This window comes from Salvelinus sp. IW2-2015, linkage group LG23 (genome assembly GCF_002910315.2).
Source record: "Salvelinus sp. IW2-2015 linkage group LG23, ASM291031v2, whole genome shotgun sequence".
In the NCBI taxonomy this organism is placed as follows: domain Eukaryota; kingdom Metazoa; phylum Chordata; class Actinopteri; order Salmoniformes; family Salmonidae; genus Salvelinus; species Salvelinus sp. IW2-2015.
In genome coordinates this window covers 12,460,727-12,477,011 of record NC_036863.1, presented here as the reverse complement: position 1 = coordinate 12,477,011, position 16,285 = coordinate 12,460,727, and the positions used below count along the sequence as shown (strand labels likewise).

Genomic DNA, 16,285 nt, shown 5'->3' with positions numbered 1-16,285 from the left:
TCACTGATTTCTGCTCTCGTAAAAGCCTGGGTTTTCTGCACGTTAATATCTAGAAGTTTATTACCTAAAATGGATCAATTGAAAGTGTGGATTCACAGCTCCAATCCAGATGTGTTGGTCATTACTGAGACGTGGTTAAGGAAGAGTGTTTTTTCGGCAAGACAGATCTTTCAAAGGTGCGGGAGTGGCAATCTTTACCAAGGATCACTTTCAGTGCGCGGTTGTCTCCAGAAAGTCTTTGCTGGTTTTATGCACTAAACTTTCAAATAGCTCTTTGTTGACTGTTGCTGGGTGCTATCGTACACCATCAGCACAGGCCTGTACCCTACCTGCCCTAAGCTTTCTCCTGGCCCCTTACACTAAGTCTGAATTTGTCATGCTAGGTGACCTAATCTGGGACATACTTAAACCGCCTGACCAAGTCCAAAAGCAATGGGACTCCCTAAATCTTTCTCAGATTATTACCAATCCCACAACGTATGACTCCAAACACCCAGAAAAGGCTACTCCCCTCTGTTATCCTCACAAATAATCCTGATAGGTATCAGTCTGGTGTTTTCTGTAATGACCTTAGTGATCACTGTTTTACAGCCCGTGTTCATAATGGCTGCTCATTGAAACAACCTGTCCTGATTTGTCATAGACGCTTGCACAAAAACTTAAATGATCAAGCCTTCCTTCATGAACTGGCCTCCATAAAATGGTATAAAATCAGCTTGATCCCCTCTGTCGAAGACGCTTGGACATTCTTTTTTTATATTTTCAGTGGTATTGTTAACAAACACGCCCCCATAAAGACATTTTGAATTAAAAACAGGTTCAGCCCCTGGTTCGACCGTGATCTTGCAGAGTTACTCCACCTCAAGAATTTCATTTGGCGAAAAGCTCGGCACACGCATACTCAGGCTGACTGGGTCTCGTTCAGGCAAATGAGAAATAAGTGTGCTCAGGCTATCCGGAAGGCCAAAGTTAGTTACTTTAAGGAGCAGTTCTCTCTCTGTGGGTCTAACCCCAAGAAGTTCTGGAAAACGGTTAAAGACCTGGAAAATAAACCCTCCTCCTCACAGCTGCCTATGTCCCTTAATGTTGATGATGTGGTTGTTACTGACAAGAAGCACATGGCTAAGCTCTTTAATCAACACTTCATGAAGTCAGGATTCCTATTTGACTCAGCCATGCCTCCTTGCCCGTCCAACATTTCCTCACCTCCCACCGCTTCTAATGCGACTAGCCCCAACGCTTCTCCCTTTTTTCCCCCTGCCCCGCTACAAAGTTTCTCCCTGCAGGCGGTCACTGAGTCCGAGGTGCTAAAGGAGCTCCTGAAACTTGACCCCAAAAAAACATATGGGTCAGATGGTTTAGACCCTTTCTTCTTTAAGGCTGTTGCCCCTATCATCACCAAGCCTGTCTCTGACCTTTTTAACCTGTCTCTCCTTTCTGGGGAGGTTCCCATTGCTTGGAAGGCAGCCACGGTTCATCCTTTAATTAAAGGGGAGATCAAGCTGATCCCGTTATAGGCCTACTTCTATTTTGCCCTGTTTATCAAAAGTGTTGGAAAATAATGTAAATAATCAACTGACTGGCTTTCTTGATGTCTACAGTATTCTCTCTGGTATGGAATCTGGTTTCCGATCAGGTTATGGATGTGTCACTGCGACCTTAAAGGTCCTCAATGATGTCACCATTGCCCTTGATTCTAAGCAATGTTGTGCATCTATTTTTATTGACTTGGCCAAAGCTTTTGATGTGGTAGACCATTCCATTCTTGTGGGCCCGCTAAGGAGTATTGGTGTCTCTGAGGGGTCTTTGTGCTGGTTTGCTAACTACCTCTCTCAAAGAGTGCAGTGTTTAAAGTCAGAACATCTGCTGTCTCAGCCACTGCCTGTCACCAAGGGAGTACCCCAAGGCTTGATCCTAGGCCCCACGCTCTTCTCAATTTACATCAACAACATAGCTCAGGCAGTAGGAAGCTCTCTCATCCATTTATATGCAGATGATAGTCTTATACTCAGCTGGCTCCTCCCCTGATGTGAGCTTGTGTTAAATGCTCTACAACAAAGCTTTCTTAGTGTCCAACAAGCTTTCTCTACCCTTAACCTTGTTCTGAACACCTCCAAAACAAAGGTCATGTGGTTTGGTAAGAAGAATGCCCCTCTCCCCACAGGTGTGATAACTACCTCTGAGGGTTTAGAGTTTTAGGTAGTCACCTCATGCAAGTACTTGGGAGTATGGTTAGACGGTACACTGTCCTTCTCAGCACATATCAAAGCTGCAGGCTAAAGTTAAATCTAGACTTGGTTTCCTCTATCGTAATCGCTCCTCTTTTACCCCATCTGCCAAACTAACCCTGATTCAGATGACCATTTTACCCATGCTAGATTACGGAGATGTAATTTATAGATAGGCAGGTAAGGGTGCTCTCGAGCGGCTAGATGTTCTTTACCATTCGGCCATCAGATTTGCCACCAACGCTCCTTATAGGACACATCACTGCGCTCTATACTCCTCTGTAAACTGGTCATCTCTATATACCCATCGCAAGACCCACTGGTTGATGCTTATTTATAAAAACCCTCTTAGGCCTCACTCCCCCTATCTGAGATATCTACTGCAGCCCTCATCCTCCACATACAACACCCGTTCTGCCAGTCACATTCTGTTAAAGGTTCCCAAAGCACACACATCACTGGGTCACTCGTCTTTTCAGTTCGCTGCAGCTAGCGACTGGAACGAGCTGCAACAAACAGTCAAAGTGGACAGTTTTATCTCAATCTCTTCATAGCTCCTGTATTATTCAGAGATAATAGCTTAAAAGATTATAGTTACCGTTCCTGGATGGCACGTTTCCTCTTCTAAAGCACTTCCTTCCTATTTCCTTTGATATAAGATCACCTATGAGTCACCAAGTACCTCAATACATCCCATTGAAACTGAACCAGTGTCATATTCATTAATTAAGACAAAACGAAATGTTTTGCAATGTAAAACGAAAGCAAGCATTTCTTATATTGAACAAGTTCAGGCAGTCGCTCCCTGTTTCAGTCTGTTTTCTTTCAGTCGGTACCCTAATGAATACGACCCAGGAGACTTCAACCTTATCTTATCTGAACTGTCAGCAACTTCACGCAATCACTGACATCCAACCTATATGGATGGGTTGCATCCACTGCATTGTCCTGGCCAATTGTTTTATGAATCAGGTGCAGGAGGGCGCGGCTGCGCTGTAAATCACTGTGACGGGGATGTGGCGAGATGGAGGATCCATAGAGTAATAACATGTGATTATCCCATCCAGACAGGCACTCTGGAACAACACTGTCTCTGTGCTGTCCTACCTTTGACCTTTCATCTTACAACACATCCACTCATATATTAAATTGCATGTACTACCACACACACACACACACACAACACACCCACACACACACACACACACACACACACACACACACACACACACACACACACACACACAACACACAACACAAACAAACAAAACAAACAAACCAAACAAACTCACACACACACACCCACAGGTGATGATCTTCTTAAAGGCCCTGTTCTCTGTTCTCAGGCTATCCTGCAGGTTATCCTCAGACTCCTCCTATACACCCAACCTCTACCAGACTGGCATCCAGGCTATCCCCAAGGTAAGACACACACACGCAAAAATGCATGCACGCACAAAACAAGCACACACAAACTTGCACGCATGCACATTCAAATATGCCACGCAAACACACAGACATGCACATGCAGTGTTGATCAAACCAGCAGTCCACTCTATCCCCAAGGTAAGAATATACACACGTGATACAACACACACTATATGAATCAGATTGCAGTGCAATTCTACTCAAAGGTAAAAATACCCACATGCGCACACACCTACACACACACACACACACACACACACACACAACACACACAACACACACACACAACACACACAACACACACACACACACCACACACAACACACACACACACACACACACACAACACCACCTCTCAACATGGGGTCAGTTTAACATTTTCACAGTCATGGTTAAGGTTAAGATTGGGTGAGGGAAAGCTGATCCTAGATCTGTACCTACAGGAAACTCACCCCGAGCCTTCACAATGCCTTGAGAACTCTTATGTAGAGCTGCGAGAGGGTTTGTTCATATTGTATCCACACAGTGCTCTGGAACGGTCTTACAGAAATGTGTGTGGGTCTGTGTGTAATGTTGTGTTTTGGTGTGAACTTGAGAATGACTTAGAATTACTGTTAATAAGATGATTCCTAATTTATTTTCTGATTTATTGTGATAAACAATTCTTGTATGTTGTGGTTACATTGCCATTTGTTGTTAGAGGATGGCTTGAGATGTTTGTCAGTTAGTGAAAGTGATAACCTGGGGTTTGTTGTGCATTTTATTACCGTAAACACTTAATACTGTTGGTTGTTGAGATGGCTAGAAGCAGTGTTGGTCTCTCTAGCATCTCCTGTGCTAGCTAGGAATGAAATAATGTAGTTTCAATAGGATGCATCTCCCCAATCTGTGCATGGAGGCAAAGGTTGGGTAGGTATTAGGGTTGGGGTCAATTCCTTTTCAATTTCGAGTAAGATATTCAATTCAAATATTCCTCAATGCTTCTTGTGAGAGAAAAATGGAGCTGAATTTCAGTTTACTTCCTGAATTGACTGAGCTGAAATGGAATTTACCCTAGCTTGGTAGCTAGTAGTTTGTGTTGTGGTGTGTGGTGATCCATATTTGTTATGTGCAGAGTCTGGTTTTACTGCATTTCTCGCTGGAGCTCCAGAGGGTTTGATCATCAGAGAGTGGGAGTGAAGTAGGTCAGATGAGAGCTGTGCCATGTTGTCGCTCTACAGTGCCCTGCAGCACTGCCGTTACTGGGCTGGGTCATTATGTTGTCGCTCTACAGTGCCCTGCAGCACTGCCGTTACTGGGTGGGTCATGTTGTCGCTCTACAGTGCCCTGCAGCACTGCCGTTACTGGCTGGGTCATGTTGTCGCTCTACAGTGCGCCTGCAGCACTGCCGTACTGGCCGGGTCATGTTGTCGCTCTACAGTGCCTGCAGGACTGCCGTTACTGGGCCGGGTCATGTTGTCGCTCTACAGTTGCCCTGACAGCACTGCCGTACTGGGCCGGGTCATGTTGTCGCTCTACAGTGCCCTGAGCACTGCCGTTACTGAGGCCGGGTCATGTTGTCGCTCTACAGTGCCCTGCAGCACTGCGTTACTGGGCCGGTCATGTTGTCGCTCTACACGTGCCCTGCAGCAACTGCCGTTACTGGGCTGGGTCATGTTGTCGCTCTACAGTGCCCTGCAGCACTGCCGTACTGGGCCGGGTCATGTTCACTAGGCATGAAACATAAGATTAATGCGCATCCGAAATTAAGCCCAAGTTCGACAATGGAATGGATGAAAGATGTGTGTGTGTGTTGTTTATGCTTGTATGTCAGTAGTGTGTTGAATGTGTGAAATGTTTTATGTTTCTATATATGTGTGTGTGGGTGGTTGTGTGTGGTGTGTGTGGTGTGTGTGTAGTATGTGTGTGCTGTGTGTGTGTGGGCGTGTGTGTGTGTGATGTGTGTGTGTGTGTGTGTGTGTGTGTGTGGTGCGTGCGTGCGTGCTGGTGCGTGCGTGCGTGGTGCGTGCGTGCGTGCGTGCGTGCGTGCGCTGTAGTGGGCGTCGTGTGTGTGTGTGTGTATTCTCTGGTGTGTTGTGGTGGTGTGCACTGCGCACTCTCTTGTGTGTACAGTACCAGTCAAAAGTTTTGGACACACCTACTCATTCCAGGGTTTTCTTTATTTTGACATTTTTTCTACATTGTAGAATAATAGTGAAGACATCAAAACTATGAACATACACATATGGAATCATGTAGTAACCAAAAAAGTGTTAAACAAATCACAATATATTTTATATTTGAGATTCTTCAAAGTAGCCACCCTTTGTGTTGATGACAGCTTTGTACACTCTTGGCATTCTCTCAACCAGCTTCATGAGGTAGTCACCTGGAATGCAGTTCAATTAACAGGTGTGCCTTGTTAAAAGTTAATTTGTGGAATTTCTTTCCTTTATGTGTTTGAGCCAATCAGTTGTGTTGTGACAAGGTAGGGGTGGTATACAGAAGATAGCCCTATTTGGTAAAAGACCAAGCCCATATTATGTCAAGAACAGCTCCAATAAGCAAATAGAAATGACAGTCCATCATTACTTTAAGACATGAAGGTCAGTCAATCCGGAACATTTCAAGAACTTTGAATGTTTCTTCAAGTGTAGTCGCAAAAACCATCAAGCACTATGATGAAACTGGCTCTCATGAGGACCGCCACATGAAGGGAAGACCCAGAGTTAACTCTGCTGCAGAGGATAAGTTCATTAGAGTTACCAGCCTCTGAGGAGGAGACTGCATGAATCAGGCCTTCATGGTAAAATTGCTGCAAAGACACCACTACTAAAAGACACCGATAAGAAGAATAGACTTGCTTGGGCCAACCAGCAATGGACATTAGACCGGTGGAAAACTGAGTCCAAATTTGAGATTTTTGGTTCCAACCGCCGTGCCTTTGTGAGACACAGAGTAGGTGAACGGATGATCTCTGCTGATGTGGTTCCCACCTTGAAGCATGGAGGAGGAAGTGGGATGGTGTGGGGGTGCTTTGCTGGTGACACTGTCAGTGATTTATTTAGAATTCAAGGCACACTTAACCAGCATGGCTACCACAGCATTCTGCAGCGATACGCCATCCCATCTGGTTTGCGCTTAGTGGGACTATCATTTGTTTTTCAACAGGACAATGACCCAAAACACACCTCCAGACTGTGTAAGGGCTATTTGAACAAGAAAGGAGAGTGATGGAGTATTGCATCAGATGACCTGGCCTCCACAATCACCCGACCTCAACCCTATTGAGATGGTTTGGGATGAGTTGGACTGCAGAGTGAAGGAAAAGCAGCAAACAAGTGCTCAGTATATGTGGAAACTCCTTCAAGACTGTTGGAAAAGCATTCCAGGTGACTACCTCATGAAGCTGGTTGAGAGAATGCAAAGCTGTCATCAAGGCAAAGAGTGGATACTTTGAAGAATCAAATATCTCAAATATTTTTGTTATTTGTTTAACACTTTTTTGGTTAATACATGATTCCATATGTGTTATTTCATAGTTTAGATGTCTTCACAATTTTTCTACAATGCAGAAAATAGTAAATAAAATAAAAACTTGAATGAGTAGGTGTGTCCAGACTTTTGACTGATACTGTATGTACTCTATTTCTGTTCTCTGTGTGTGTGTGTACTCTGTTTGTGTGTATGTATACAGTGTCTGGTGAAAGTCTACACACCCCTTGCACAGCCTTCACATTTTGCTGCCTTTAAATTAAATACAAAAAAATGTATAACATTTTATGTACACCACCTACACCATTTTCAAAGTAAAAGTAAAATTTTCCAAATTAATAACAAAAATTAAAATGTCTTGATTGCGTATGTCTTCACACCGCAGAGTTAATACTTGGTGGACCTTTTGGCAGCCATTACAGATGTGAATCATTTGGAATAAGATTCTACCAACTTTGTACAACTCTTAGTGCAACATATATCCATTGTCTTTGTCAAAATTGCTCAAGCTAAGTAAATTTGGTTGGGAGTCATTGATGGACAGCAATATTCATACCTTGTCTCTGATTTTCAAGCACATTTAAGACAGGACTTAGACTAGACCACTTAGGAACACCAATTGGAAAGCCATTGTCTTTGGCATTAACATTTTTAATTGTCCTGCTGAAAAATAAAACTATATCGCAGGGTTAGGTTTTCAGAAGACTGAGGCAGGGTTTCCTCTGTTTTTATCTGGTCTTTGCTCCCTTCATATTTCTTTTGATCGTGACCAACTCCCTAGTCTCTGCCGGTGATAAGCATACCCATAACATGATGCTGCCACAACAATAAGAGAACATTTTATATAGTTTTCTTTCACATTGAACATGTGGTGTAGGTTATGTAGATCGGTAGAAAAAAACTCTTAAGTTATTCCCTTTTTAGATTTAATTTTAAGGCAACAAAATGTAAAGACTGTGCAAGAGGTGTGTAGACTTTCACTAGCAACCAGGTGTGTACTGTATACTCTGTGTCTACTCTGTTTGTGTGTATTCTCTATGTGCGTGCTTGCGTGAGTGCATTTGCATGCTGTGTGTGTTTTATTACTATCTATCCATGTCTGTCTTCTATATCTGTCTCTGTGTTCTACGTGTGTGAGGGTGTGTGTGTAATCTCTCTGTGTTTGTGTCTGGGACAGTGCTGCTGGTGAAGCAGGGCTGGCCCCAGGCCTCCGGTGCTGCAGTGGCCCCAGAGGGCTCCTATGACCTGGCCATGGACGCAGGCTCAGAGGGCCGCCAGTACCAGGCCTCAGCCGCAGCTTTCAGTAAATATGACCCTATGTACTCTACACACACAGATATGTATGCACACAGACATACTCACACACACACGTTTGCACTCTCACACATACATACACAGTATGCACGCAGCAGGGTTTCTGTTAGCCGGTAAATGCTGCCCCCCCCCCCCAAAAAAATGCCAAGCTGATAAATAAAAGTGTTGCCGACCAAATTGTCCAGGAAAGAAAAAATCCATTCCAAAATGATGCATTTTATTAATTGAAGGAAATACCAGTCGATGTGCTCCAATTTCCAAGGCAAATATACTTCATATGCTAATAAAACCATTAAGCTGCTTGGAAATTAGTGTAGGGTATTTTTACTCACGCAAAAGATGCGAGCTCCTCAAAAGAGACTTCAACTAAGTGTACCCTGACTGGGTCCTCATAAGAGACTTCAACTAAGTGTACCCCGACTAGGTTCTCATAAGAGACTTCAGCTAAGTGTACCCCGACTAGGTTCTCATAAGAGACTTCAGCTAAGTGTACCCCGACTAGGTCCTCATTAGAGACTTCAGCTAAGTGTAACCTGACTAGGTCTCATTAGAGACTTCAGCTAATTGTACCCGACTAGGTCCTCATTAGAGACTTCAGCTAAGTGTACCCTGACTAGGTCCTCATTAGAGACTTCAGCTAAGTGTACCCGACTAGGTCTCATTAGAGACTCAGCTAAGTGTACCCTGACTAGGTCCTCATTAGAGACTTCAGCTAAGTGTACCCGACTAGGTCTCATTAGAGACTCAGCTAAGTGTACCCTGACTAGGTCCTCATTAGAGACTTCAGCTAAGTGTACCCTGACTAGGTCCTCATATAGAGACTCAGCTAAGTGTACCCCTGCCTAGGTCCTCATAAGAGACTTCAGCTAAGTGTACCCTGACTAGGTCCTCATTAAGAGACTTCAGCTAAGTGTACCCTGCCTAGGTCCTCATTAGAGACTTCAGCTAAGTGAACCCTGCCTAGGTCCTCATTAGAGACTTCAGCTAAGTGTACCCCGACTAGGTCCTCATTAGAGACTTCAGCTAAGTGTACCCTGCCTAGGTCCTCATTAGAGACTTCAGCTAAGTGTACCCTGACTAGGTCCTTAGAGACTTCAGCTAAGTGTACCCCGACTGGACGTAATTGGCGAAAATTGTCTTGATTATCCCCATTTCCAGTGTGCCCGCCGAGAGGGATACTTTCTCCACAACAGAGTAAAGACTGCCTCAAGATCACACCTCCTTTAGGACAAAGTAACAAGGCTGATGCACATCAAACTGCTCCAAGGAGTTGGACAGTTTTGACTTCCCAACAGCAGCGGCTCACTTCAGGTCAAGGTCCGCCGCAAACACAAGTAAATTAAAGGCAATGATTGTGTTGGTCATGCCTGGTCCTAGCAGTTCTGCTGCCGTCCTGGGACAGATCAGCATATCCCGCTCCTGTGCCATGTATAGTATAAAGATTTGGAATGGATTAATAAACTAGAGTAATGATGTGAATCATGCGCAATTGGTGCATTTCAGTTGAGCTTATTCAGTAAGACTTGAAAACAAAACATTGTTGCCAGATATACACATCGGAGAGTTACAATGTTGCAATCACTAGTCAGCCAAATGCCTATAGTAGGAAACAGAGTTGTTATCAATAAGCCACGTATATCACACATGACACGAGTCAAGACTCCACGATAGTTCAAATTACAATAGGCATAACATTTATTAACATCATCTAATAGAACTGTGAAAAGAGATATCATTTGAGCTTTGGAAACAAGTGCTTTCATGAATGCATGGTGCAGGCCTCGTTTCACAGGAGCATTGTAAAATAAGCTTTCTCTCAATGAACCAGCCTTATTTTCATTTATTTACATATTGAATTTGATTGTCCAACATCAGTTTTATAATTTCTTCATTTTGTGGCCACCTAAAGTGTCCTCTTTCTACTGCTGTGGTGCTGAATCGCAGCGGAAATGGGGAGTGGGGCGAGCTGGCCCGGTCAAGGCTAAAAGGAATCTACCTTTTGTCAAATGAACGTCAAAAGTTTTAGCTAACCCTAACCATTTTTCTAACCTTAACCTAATTCTCCTAACCTGTCACGTTAATTATCCTAGCCTGCTGGGTAAGTTCTCCTAACCTGCTACAAAAAGTTAAGTCTGATGTTAATTGGGAAAAAGCTAGATCCCTTCGAGGGATGACAGGCCAGCCCTAGTGTTAGTAGACAACTATGTTCTGTTATTTATTAGGCCTAATTAAAATGTTCATGCCTGGGCTAAATTAAATTAGAGAGGCCTAGATTGTATTTGAAAACAGCTGTGTTTTGTTATTTATTAATTAATGTAAGTTCTTTGTTTCTGGCCATTTTGAGGCTGTAATCGAACCCACAAATGCTTATGCTCCAGATACTCAACTAGTCTAAAGAAGGCCAGTTTTATTGCTTCTTTAATCAACAACAGTTTTCAGCTGTGCTAACATAATTGCAAAAGGGTTTTCTAATGATCATTTAGCCTTTTAAAATGATAAACTTGGATTAGCTAACACAACGTGCCATTGGAACACAGGAGTGATGGTTGCTGATAATGGGCCTCTGTTTGCCTATGTAGATATTACATAAAAAATATGCTGTTTCCAGCTACAATAGTCATTTACAACATTAACAATGTCTACACTGTATTTCTGATCAATTTGATGTTATTTTAATGGACCAAAAATGTGCTTTTCTTTCAAAAACAATGACATTTCAAAGTGACCCAAAACTTTCGAACGGTAGTATACATACACATACACGTTGGCATGGCTAGGGAAACATTCAGAGCTGAGCTGGGTTTCGAGCTCTTGGGAAAAAAGGTGTTAGGAAAAGGTTTGGAGTAAGACAGGCCGATGGGGGATGTGAGGTAGTGAGTGACATCACAGGGGGAAGTGATATAGGGGGAGGGGCTGTGGGATGGCATCTTGCTTGGCTTAGTGCTGTGCTGTGTCATATAACATGTTTGCTGGCTGCTGCAGCATACATTCTTTTCATATAGTGTAACTACATTTTAGTTGGATAGATAATGTGTGTTTGAGCCATGGAAGTGATTTGGTGGTTTCCTAACATGAATGTAATGATCAGTGTACTCTAAAACCCACCAAAACGGACACTTCTCTGTGTGTGTGCCTGCGTGTGTGTGCTTGAGTGTTTGAGCAAAAAATAATAATAATAATGTTCACATTCTGTGTGTTGTTAGTCATGGCTAAGTTGTCTGACACAGGGCTTGTTCGCGATTGCAGCCGACTGTCGACTGACTGATCTACAAATTACCTTGCATCATAAATATCTACTTATTATTATTTGTAGATCAGTCACAATTGACCCAAAATGCATCACGTCGGCTGCAATGTCAAACAAGCCCATGGCCTCTCTTTGGGCATTCATAATACAGCTGGTTCTGCCTCATATATATGTCCAAAGCTCTGTGGAAACTATATACAGTTGAAGTCAGAAGTTTACATACACTTAGGTTGGAGTCATTCAAACAATTTTTTCAACCACTCCACAAATTTCTGGTTAACAAACTATAGTTTTGGCAAGTCGGTTAGGACATCTACTTTGTGCATGACACAAGTAATCTTTTACAGACAGATTATTTCACTTCTGCTTGGGGTCATTGTCCATTTGGAAGACCCATTTGCGACCAAGCTTTAACATCCTGACTGATGTCTTGAGATTTTGCTTCAATATATCCACATAATTTTACTTCCTCATGATGCCATCTATTTTGCGAAGTGCACCAGTCCCTCCTGCAGCAAAGCACCCCCACAACATGATGCTGCCACCCCCGTGCTTCACGGTTGGGATGGTGTTCTTCGGCTTGCAAGCCTCCCCCTTTTTCCTCCAAACATAACGATGGTCATTATGGCCAAACAGTTCTATTTTCGTTTCATCAGACCAGAGGACATTTCTCCAAAAAGTACGATCTTCGTCCCCATGTGCAGTTGCAAACCATAGTCTGGCTTTTTTATGGCGGTTTCGGAGCAGTGTCTTCTTCCTTGCTGAGCGGCCTTTCAGGTTATGTCGATATAGGACTCGTTTTACTGTGGATATAGATACTTTTGTACTTGTTTCCTCCAGCATCTTCACAATGTCCTTTGCTGTTGTTCTGGGACTGATTTGCACTTTTCGCACCAAAGTACGTTCATCTCTAGGAGACAGAATGCGTCTCCTACCTGAGCGGTATGACGGTTGTGTGGTCCCATGGTGTTTATACTGTACTTGTGTACTATTGTTTGTACAGATGAACGTGGTACCTTCAGGCGTTTGGAAATTGCTCCCAATTTGCAATTTTTTTTCTGAGGTCTTTGCTGATTTCTTTTGATTTTCCCATGATGTCAAGCAAAGAGGCACTGACTTTGAAGGTAGGCCTTGAAATACATCCACAGGTAAACCTCCAATTGACTCAAATGATGTCAATTATTCGATCAGAAGCTTCTAAAACCATGACATCACTTTCTGGAATTTTCCAAGCTGTTTAAAGGCACAGTCAACTTAGTGTATGTAAACTTCTGACCCACTGGAATTGTGATACAGTGAATTATAAGTGAAATAATCTGTCTGTAAACAATTGTTGGAAAAATTACATGTGTCATGCACAAAGTAGATGTCCTAACCAACTTGCAAAAACCATAGTTTGTTAACAAGAAATTTGTGGAGTGGTTGAAAAACGAGTTTTAATGACTCCAACGTAAGTGTATGTAAACTTCTGACTTCAACTGTATATATCTTGGAGGCTACATGTATTTTGTAAAGGAGCACTGTCAGTCCTAACTGTTCTCCTCCGCCAATGAGACACTCTGAATGTCAAGACAACTGAAAATGATCTGGAAACTGAAACTAGGTCTTGCTCACCACACGTTCTCTCTCTATCTTTCTGTCTCCCTCTCCTTTGCTTTCTCTTTCTCCATCTTTCCCTCTGCCGGCTTGATCTCTCTCTCTCTCTTGCTTTTTTCTCCCCGACTTTCCCTCTTGCTTTCTCTCTTTCCATCCTTCCCTCTCCCTATCTCTCTCATCTAGGATACACTGCTGGGACGCCCTACAAGGTCCCCCCTGGTCAGTCCAATGGGGCGCCCCCTCCCTACTCCCCATCCCCTAACCCCTACCAGACGGCCATGTACCCCATCAGAAGTGCCTATCCCCAACAGAACCTCTACGCTCAGGTAAGGACCTGGCCTGGTTTCTACTCACTGGGGTTGGCTGTCTGTTTGACAATATCTGTAACGGTCGTTTTCCTCCTCGTCTGAAGAGGAGCATGGATCGGACCAAAACGCAGCGTTGGTTGAATACATATTTGTTTATTAATAATAACGAAGACGGAAAAACTCCTAAACAAACTACAAAACAATAAACGACGTGAACAGACCTGAACTTGTGAACATATAACATGAACGCACGAACCGGAAGGAACACACGAATGAAATAAACGAAAGAACGAACGAACGAACGAAAACAGTCCCGTGTGGCACAAACACTGACACAGGAACAATCACCCACAAACAAACGGTGAAAACAGCCTACCTTAATATGGTTCTCAATCAGAGGAAACCTAAAACACCTGCCCCTGATTGAGAACCATATCAGGCTAATTAACAATGAACCCAACATAGAAACACATAACATTTAATGCCCACCCAGCTCACATCCTGACCAACTAAACAAAGACAAAACAAAGGAAATAAGGTCAGGAACGTTACAATATCACCTACTGTACCTGCTTATAAGATGATTGATGACCATTCTCTACTTTTTGGGGGATTATTAGAAGACAGCTAGCTTGCTGTGTAAAATTAGCTGTGCTAGAAAAGTAAGATAAGCCAAATTCTACATTTTTCCATATTTAATATTGCCAAAGCATCCCCCCAAAAATGTATCTATTTTCTTCTCTTTCTCTCAGGGTGCGTACTACACACAGCCGATGTATGCGGCTCAGCCTCACGTCATCCACCACACCACGGTGGTGCAGCCCAACAGCCTCCCCAACGCCCTCTACCCTGCCCCTGTCCAACAGCCCCGCTCCAACGGCCATATGGCCATGGGCATGGTGGCCGGCACAACCATGGCCATGTCTGCTGGTAAGAAGTCAACACTCAACTACTAGGTTTGCAAAATTCCCAGGTTTTCCAGAAATCCCAGTTAGAAGATTTGTGGAATCAGGAGAGAATAACCAGGACATCTGGGAATCCTACAAGCAAGATTTCTGGAAAACCTGAGCACTTTGGTAAAGTTAAGGGAATTTTGTGACCCTATTAACAACTCAAACAAATAGTTCACACAACTATTACTTACAGTAATGTTTCTGTTTGGAGTAAAGGCTTTACTTATAACACGTTTATAACAGTATTCGATCGATTATTTCTCAAGAAGTTTAGCCACCGACATGTTTCCATGGTGATGACAACTGTCAGGCCGTGTTACCATGTTGATGACCTCTGTCTGTCTGATTGACCCTCTTTGCCCAGGTACTCTGATGACCACGCCTCAGCACGCCACTCAGCACATTGGTGGACATCCGGTCACCGTGCCAACCTACCGGCCCCAGGGGACACCTGGGTACAGCTATGTGCCTCCTCACTGGTAGACCCCACTGGGCCCCACTCATGTAAGTTACTGGTCCTAGATCAGTTTAACCTAACACAATGTTATCCCAGTCTATGGTTAGGAGAGTAAAGGGCCGATCTATTGACAGTGCTTTGATACATAAGCGCTTAGATTTGTTATTATTATAAAACAAAATATGTGAGTAACTGTAATTCTAAGTTTTTGTTTTTATTTAACTAGGCAAGTCAGTTAAGAACAAACTCTTATTTACAATGATGGCCTAGGAACAGTGGGATAACTGCAGAACGACATATTTGTACCTTGTCAGCTCGGGGATTCAATCTTACAACCTTTCGGTTACTAGTCCAATGCTCTAACCACTAGGCTACGCTGTCGCCCCTTGTCACTTAGAAAATGAATTGATAGGACAATTGTGATATTTTCTTTGTAAATTACATATATAATACATATTTCTTCTCCCTCCCCTCTCCNTTTCCAAATCATGTCCAATCAATTAAATTTACCACAGGTGGACTCCAATCAAGTTGTAGAAACATCTCAAGGATGATCAATGGAAACAGGATGCACCTGAGCTCAATTTCGAGTCTCAAATCAAAGGGTCCAAATACTGTAAATAAGGTATTTCTGTACTTTATTTTTATTTTTTTTGCAAACATTTCTAAAAAACAGTTTTATCTTTGTCATTATGAGATATTTTGTGTAGATGGATGATGAGCAAAAAAATATTAATACTTTTTAGAATAAGACTGTAACGTAAAAAAGTGTAAATAAAAAATCATCAGCAATCTACACACAATACCCCATAATGACAAAGCAAAAACAGGTTAGAAATGTTTGCAAATAAATAAAAACTACAACTTGATTGGAGTCCACCTGTGGTAAATTCAATTGATTGGACAGTTCCTCTGGAGATGGGAGAACCTTCCAGAAGGACAACCATTTCTGCAGCACTCCACCGATCAGGCCTTTATGGTAGAGTGGCAAGACGGAAGCCACTCTTCAGTAATAGGCACATGTCAGCCCACTTGGAGTTTGCCAAAAGGTACCTAAAGACTCTCAGACCATGAGGAACAAGATTCTCTGGTCTGATGAAGCCAAGATTGAACTCTTTGGCCAGAATGCCAAGCATTACATCTGGAGGAAACCTGGCACCATCCCTATGGTGAAGCATGGACCTCAGACTGGGACAGGACATGACTTAAACCCGATCAAACCGCTCTGGAGAGACCTGAAAATAGCTCTGCAGCTACGCTCCCCATTCAACCTGACAGAG

The 16,285-nt window shown here is 43.1% G+C and overlaps 1 protein-coding gene across 1 annotated transcript in view; it reads left to right on the top strand.

The window, feature by feature from the left end:
- Positions 1–16,285, top strand: part of LOC111950467 (protein FAM168A-like) — a 50,527-nt gene that overhangs the window by 28,841 nt on the left and 5,401 nt on the right. Inside the window, 7 exon segments of the mRNA XM_023968074.2 lie at positions 3,575–3,598; positions 3,601–3,630; positions 3,633–3,650; positions 8,308–8,433; positions 13,471–13,613; positions 14,348–14,525; positions 14,913–15,052. Coding sequence (XP_023823842.1) covers positions 3,575–3,598; positions 3,601–3,630; positions 3,633–3,650; positions 8,308–8,433; positions 13,471–13,613; positions 14,348–14,525; positions 14,913–15,031 — 638 coding nt within the window. The 3' untranslated portion in view covers positions 15,032–15,052.